General features: G+C 44.7%; 1 protein-coding gene across 1 annotated transcript; it reads left to right on the top strand.

The window, feature by feature from the left end:
- The first annotated feature begins 887 nt into the window (after positions 1-887).
- Positions 888-7,300, top strand: FAM8A1 (family with sequence similarity 8 member A1). Its single transcript, XM_036911705.2, has 5 exons — positions 888-1,513; positions 2,620-2,740; positions 4,327-4,450; positions 4,873-5,012; positions 6,484-7,300. Exons 1-5 carry the CDS (start codon positions 901-903, stop codon positions 6,626-6,628), a joined length of 1,143 nt encoding a protein of 380 aa, XP_036767600.2. The 5' UTR covers positions 888-900; the 3' UTR covers positions 6,629-7,300.
- The last annotated feature ends 260 nt before the right edge of the window (positions 7,301-7,560 follow it).

Here is a 7,560-nt window from a genome sequence, read left to right as displayed (position 1 = left end):
TGATCCTGGGCATTATAACAAGTTCACCCGCGGGACTTGGCCCCTGTACGTCTTCTGTATGAAACCTGGGAATACGGAGACAGATTCCTATCCTTGATCAACTCAATGACATGGGAAAACACACACTGAGTACGGAGGGTCCTGTGTATAGTTCAGAGGAAAGGGAAGTCTTGCGCGGGCTCCAAAGTCCTGGGATATCAATAAAGGGAAAGGCACCAAACGTTGAGACGGCCGGTCTGAGGAAGGCAGGTTTGCTGGGGTAGAGGCGTGTGCCTACAGCAGCGGAAGACGAGACTTTACGGCCCTCCGACCGGCGCCACCCCTCCCCGCCTCCGCGGCCGGGCCATCCGGCCTACTGTGAGCCAGTGCGGCTCGGTGATTCATTCCTCACCCTCTCGAGGAGATACGCCCGCACCACGCTGAGCACAGAAGGCCGAGCACCGGTCAACGGGAAGGAATGCAGCCAAGGAACGAGCCCTGGGCCCGGCAACCCGAACAGCCGCGGCTCCGCAGCAGAGAAGGGGCGCTGACCCGGGGACGTCTCCCGGAGGGCCGCTTCCGCCATCAGCCGCTTCTCCCCGGGCAGCCTGGGTCCACAGCCCGCGGGCCTATCTGAAGACGCCGTGGGCTTCCGACTTCCATAAACCTGGAGGCGGCTGGCGGCGCACGGCGAGGACGACGGTCCCGGCTGGAAGTTGGCCCGCGCCTCGCGGCGAGCGCGCCCCCGGCCTCCAGGCCCCGCCCCGCGGTCGCGTCGGCGGCGAGGGCGGGGTTTCCGCTTCCTGCGGCGGATTGTTGACGCTCGCGGCCGCTGCGGTGGCTTCGCGGCCGTTGGGGAGGCCGCGGGGGGGGCGGAGACGGCGAGGTGACCGGACGGGCGAGGGTGCTGCCGAGGCGACGATGGCGGAGGGGCCGGAGGAAGCCCGAGGCCGCCCGCCCGGGCAGGACAACGGCGGAGGGGACCCCGAGCCCGTCCCTTCCCCAGGAGGCCCCCGCACCGCCGCCGCCGCCCCACGGCCCCGGGACGGGCCGCAGGCCGAGCCCCAGGCCCCGGGCCGGCCCCCAGCCCCGGGCCTCGCGCCCACTGCGGCCGCCGCGGGGGACTCGGAGCCGCCGCTCGAGCAGGGGAAGCGCGGGGAGGCGGCCTCCGACCCCGGCGCGGCGCGGGAGAGGCCGGCGCGGCTGAGCGCCCGCGAGTACTCGCGGCAGGTGCACGAGTGGCTGTGGCAGTCCTACTGCGGCTACCTCACCTGGCACGGCGGCCTGGCCGCCCTCCCCGCGCAGTGCGGCCCCCAGGCCGCCCAGCTGGCCTACTACAGCCCCTTCTTCTTCCTGGGCGCCGCGGCCGCCGGGCCCCACCCGGGGGCGGCCCCCGGCGCCTCCGCCCCGGCTCCAGGCGCGGGCCTGGGACCCCGGGCTCCTCAGGGGCAGGGGTCCGTTCGGGCAGCCCCGGCGACGAGAGCAGGACCCGCCGCGCCTTCGCGAGCCCCGAGCGAGATCGGGCGGCAGGCAGGTGAGAAGAGCGGGGCCGAAGCGTCTTCGGGGAGCCCCCGGGGGCCGGGGCGGGCACGCTCGTTCTGTCCGTACCGGCGGCCGCCGCTCCGATTGGCATCTATCCGCGCGCGTCCAGTCGTTTCCCTGCCCGGACCCCAGATGCCCAAAGTCTGCAGCGAGGCGGTACCCTGTTCCCTTCGGACCAGGCGCTACGAATTGATGGTTACGGCGGGTAAAGAGGTCTTGGCCCCCCAACCGCCCTTCTTGATTGATGTCCACGCCAGGGAGAGTTGAGTCCAAAGCTTAATTCTCGGGCGGCAAGCCCACTGTAATGCTGGAAATAATCCAGACATGGATTTATTGTATATTATCTATATATTATACGATAATACAGATGATGTATAATATTTATTATATATAAAATGAAACAATGGAACTGACGGATATAAAGGGAGATTTACATGAATACAAATAGAGTAATAATAGACCTTTGGGTCCTGGAGGAGTAATCTTTTGTTGTTTGACTTCTGCATGGGAATTTGAATATTTTGCATTAGTTACACTTTTTAGTTTATTATTTAGACTTTTTCTTTACTTGATTCAGCCAAAGGACTCTAGTTAATCCTGAATTTCACCTCATTCAGAATTTAGGGTGACAGATCAATCATCACTGGATTTATTACATAGAAAGCAAGACAAACTAAATGAATAGGGGTGAAATGAGGAACAGCGATTTACTATACTTACCCTTTATTATTACTAAAAAAATGTTTAATATTTTGTCAAAGACTCGTGATCAACTAGATTTTCCTCATTTGAGTCCCTAGTAGAAGGTATTGGGTACCTTAAATAATCAAATTTATCTGCGAAATTGTATCTTAAACCTTAAGGGGGATGAAAGCAAATCTTAAACTGTTCAGTAAATAAGGAACCTAGTGTGACTGTATTTTAATAAACATGTACTTTGATGGAATCAATGCCAGTAATGTTGCAAGGTTATAAATTATTTTTTAAAAGCAAATTGTACCTGAGTTCGTTTTCTCCATTTATTACCTGGCTTGGGTTCCAAGGCTTATGGGAAATGATTAGTTTTCCTAACTTTTTTTTTTTCTTTTTAATTTACAGGCAGAGAGTATGTTATTCCATCTTTGGCCCACAGATTTATGGCAGAGATGGTGGATTTCTTTATTCTCTTCTTTATAAAAGCAACCATTGTCTTAAGCATTATGCACCTCAGTGGAATAAAGTAAGTTCAGGTCATTTGCAGAAAGGTTTTACTGTCTACTGTCTGCAGAGATCTTGTTAAGTTCTTTTCATGCCTGTAAGTGACTAAATGGATAATTGGTGTGTCAATGTCATGATTTCTTTATAGGACCTTTGTCAGATTTTTTTCTCTTGTTAGCTTTAAGAAAAAACTGTGAAAGTAAAACACTTAATAAGTTGCACGAGATCTGTGGAAATCTGACCTAACAAAAGTAGATAAAAGGAGCCTCTAAACCTGTTTTGATTTTATTCAACTATTTTCTTAGGCTGTGAAGTAATTTCCCTCCTAGTATCCTGTTCAGGGTAGAGTACCTAAAGACAAAGCCTTCAAATGCTTTTGGTAGATAAACTTTAATAGGTAAATGCCAGTTTTAAATGAGGTTGCTTATATTGTCAGGCAAGTCCCAGGTGAACAGAGGGAGTCATTTATTCAAATAATCCTTTCAGATTTATTATTTTAATAATTACCATTGCTAAGCACTTTCTACATGCTAGGCATTGAGCTCACCTCTTTATACGGATTCTTATTTAATTTTACCACCACTATAAGGTGTAGAGATTAATACCTCCATTTTATAGAAATTGAAATTTGGGCTTACAAGAACTTTAGTCCAGAATTTACAAAATTACAAAAGTACTAAGTGACAGAGTCAGTATATCTTTATAGTCAAATCTTAGGGTCCTTGCCTGGAACCTGAGCATTACTGTGATTCTTCACTGTCTCTCCCTTCCTCTCCTGCCTCCTTCCCGTCAAACCATTGCTTCTTCAGGGTCAGACCATTTTTCATCTTCACTGCTTCTCCCTAATCCAGTTACTGTTGTATCTTATCTGGATCATAGCGAAAGTCTTCTAAGCAGTACCTCAGTTACCTGTCTTCTCTTTAATGTCAATCCAATCTCTGACATAAAACCAAAGAGATCATATATTCTGATTCTGCCCCCTCTCCTACCTTAACATGCTTCAGTGGTTTCTCATTGCCATCAGGATATCAAGTCTTGTCTTCATATAGTTTAACAGGTACCCTAATTTCTTCATCACTATCACCTGTCAGCCTAATGTTTGTTCCATACCCGAGTGCTTACAGCCCACATGACAGACCCACATGACTGGGTCTGTCTTGTTAATCCCTCCCTCTGAGACTTCCCCCTTCTTAGTCTGGCCGACTTGTTCTCATCCTTCAGATCTCAGCTGAAATATGTTTCTGGGAAGCCTTCATTCACTTAGTTAATGTACCTGGTATATGTTTCTGTCATACCCTATTGTTCACTACCATAGCCCTCATCCCAGTTTATTATTATTTAATTATTCTGCTTTCCCTCTAGGTTAGAATTTCCGTGAAAGCAGAGACCATGTTGAATTCACTCACCATTATATCCCCAGGGCTAGTACAGTGCCTTCATGATAGTGTTTATTTGTTGAATAAGCTAATAAATGTTTTGTGAAACTAGATGGTTGGAAACGTAAAGATTAGAGTTTTAATTAAAGCTTGACTTACACTAATGAAAAAAAAATCAGTGCAACTACTCTAGGTAACATTGTTTATAATCCAAAATTATTATTTTGTGTAGGGATATCTCTAAGTTTGCTATGCATTATATAATAGAAGAAATAGATGAAGACACATCAATGGAAGACTTGCAGAAAATGATGGTTGTGGCTCTTATATACAGATTATTGGTTTGTTTCTATGAGGTAAGCTGTTCACTTCAGCAAATATTAACATTTAATAGTCTAGATTATCAGGCCAAGACAAAAATGTAATGGAAATTTATAATTTTTCATGTGTGTCTACGGTCTCCTTTTCTGTTTTTTCCAAATTTTAATTTTTTTTTTCAAGTCAAGACAAACTACTTTCTGAGTGGAGACATTTTACAATTGATATTTTTGAGTTAGTTGTGAAACTTGACATGTATTTTTCCATACAAATGACTCACTGCAAAATATAATGGGTCATAAAGAAATACTATAGTAGAGATTTTATGGGATAGGAGATGTGAGAGGCCTACAGAAATGCATTAAAATGTAACCTTTAGTTTTCTATGAAAGGCAAACCTTTCTTTAAAGTTGACATAGTTTAGCTATCAAATACTTTTAAATTGTCACCCTTTCCTTAGATAATTTGTATCTGGGGAGCCGGTGGAGCGACGCCGGGGAAGTTCCTGCTGGGGCTTCGGGTTGTGACATGTGATACGTCGGTGCTCATTGCGCCAAGTCGGGTTTTGGTGATTCCTTCCTCAAACGTTAGCATCACCACGTGAGTGCTTTTCTTGCCTTGATCTACTATGTACTTATGAAAAGAATCAGTTTTAATTATAATTCATAAGTTATATATTTGACCAATATAATTCATAAGTTATACTATTTGACATGGTATATAATATAGGTGTACATTTACTAAGTTTAAAATGAAGTTCATGAGTGTATTTTAATCGCTACATGATTGTGGACTCGTCTTCAGTGTACACTTGCAAAATAATCACCATGTGAAATCTAGGTCCCAGGAAGAGGAGCTGCTGGGGTGTTGGCGCTGTCCCAGTCAGTGCTCCAGGCCTGGCTTTTATTCCCCAGGCCTGTGGGGACTGGGTCAGTCACCGATCTGCCTTGAGCCTCCATTTGACCTGCATTATCCCATGGCAGACAGGCCATACGGATTTAACAGCTGTGCACGTACATCCTGCCCCTGTTCTTAAGTGATGGAGCTTGTAATATCTACAGCATTCATGGCTAGCTGCTGGCATCTGGCTGGGGGAAGGTACAAACAGTAATAATGGAGTTGGGGAGACATGAGTAGGTGGCAGTCAGTTAAGCCAAGTACCATAGTAGCTGGAATGCTGCCAGTGATTCAGAGCTGGGCTGTTATATAAAAGAAATAGGAGCAAGAGACTGGAAACCTAGATTGTGTTGACATCCTCAAAATTTCCTTACAGTTTTGTGATAATAATCCTGGTTACTACTACTTTCAATGAGAGTTGATGTTTATTGAGCACCTCTTATATTCTAGGATTTGTTTAAAACACTACATATGTATTAACTAGTTAAATCTGAACAATCTTATAAGATAGGTTCTTTAGGTGCGATTGTCCCCTTTTTGTGGATGTGGGACACAATTAGTCCATTAGAAAATGGGCCTGAAGCTAGTGGGTCTGGAGTCAGAGCTCACACTCTTAGCCACTGTGCTTGACCGGAGCCTTCAGTGCCCTCAAAGGCGGACACCTAACTTTGTAGGATACTTACCTTTTCTGAGCTATTACTGAAAGCTTTTTAAAGCTCCTTTAATCACAGGATCCCACAAAGAAAGAAGAGAGCTGATAAACAAGTACATAGTAACTTAAAATGCTCCTGCTTCCCAGAAGTCAGAAGCGGGTCTGCAGTAAGCACACACAGTTGAGATCCTAAGACCACACAGGCATGAGGGACTTCAATGAAGGAAAATTCTGTAGCCTTTAGTTCGCCTTCTAAGACATATTTATTACTTTTTATGTGAAGGTTCTAGTCTTGCTTTTATGTATATTAAGTCTTTAGAACTAGTCTAGGTGGTTTAACCCTACTTGAAAGTAACTCAGATATCAAAGGGAAAATTCTCTCAAGTATCCTTTGACTATATACATACTTAGTATATTAAATACACATACAATTAAATACATATTTTAAACTTGATAGAATACTATTAATCTGTACATGGTTGGTATAATAGCTTACCTGATTTTTTTGCCTTAATTTTTTAGGTCCACTATACGTGCTCTGATCAAGAATTTTTCTATTGCTTCTTTTTTCCCTGCTTTCATCACACTGCTGTTCTTTCAGCATAATCGAACAGCGTATGACATTGTAGCAGGAACCATTGTGGTAAAAAGAAATGGGGTCAGATGATGTCCAGAAAAGCCCTGAATTCCATACTCTCTGGAATAAAGACAAGACTAAATTATCAAGGCCATCAGTATCCCTGGGTTACATTAACTAATGATTTAGGAATTAAAGCAGTTGCTCCAGTGATGAAGGTAACTATTCTGAAAGTATTGAGTTTACTTGAATGCCAAAGAACTTTTGCAGAAGAAAAATCTGTTAAATTCAAGTGTTAAAATTTTTAGATCGAAAAGAAGGCAAGTGGTTTCATAATCAACAATGGACAATATATACTTTCCCAAGAATTAAGACGTTAGAATTTGCCAAAAGTATTTTCAGCTTTGGAATTTACAAATGAAACCTTATTTTGGTTTATCCCAAAATGATGGAAAATGTCCAATTGTGTTTTGTAAACACATTATTCATTTCCTCGGAAATTGTTCTTTGCTTTTTGCAGGGAGGGAGGGGGAGACAAATTTGCTAATCCATTTTCCTCCTGTCCCAGGAGGTAGTGAGTGAGCTACAGAGAGAAAGGGGCCAGTGAAGGTGGCCTAGCAGTTCCCTTCCCTGAAGTTTTAACACCTGTACTGCAGGAATGTGACTTTAGAACTACTCTTAATGCTTAAACATGTACTGTGGGACAAGTTTTGCATGATAAAAAGTATTAAGTCATATTGCTATATTATCATTGATTTTTTTTTAAAGAAAAGGCAAGTTAGTGATTGCTTCTAATGGAGGGAGTAAGTTTTTAGTGTGAATTTAACTTAAAATTCATGTACAAGGTGTTTTTCAGTGCCCTAAATCAAAGTAAACCTGGGGAAAAATTACTGCCACCAGACCGTTGCGTATTTACTGTCAATTATTCCCAGTATGTTTGCAGCATGAAAAAAGTATTGGAGTGCTTTTCATTGTTCTGAGGAGAGCTTCTTTATACACAGGACGATCACAAACCAGTTTCC

The sequence above is a fragment of the Manis pentadactyla genome, chromosome 16, assembly GCF_030020395.1.
Source record: "Manis pentadactyla isolate mManPen7 chromosome 16, mManPen7.hap1, whole genome shotgun sequence".
NCBI classification, from domain to species: Eukaryota; Metazoa; Chordata; class Mammalia; order Pholidota; family Manidae; genus Manis; species Manis pentadactyla.
This window is presented reverse-complemented; position numbering and strand designations above follow the sequence as displayed.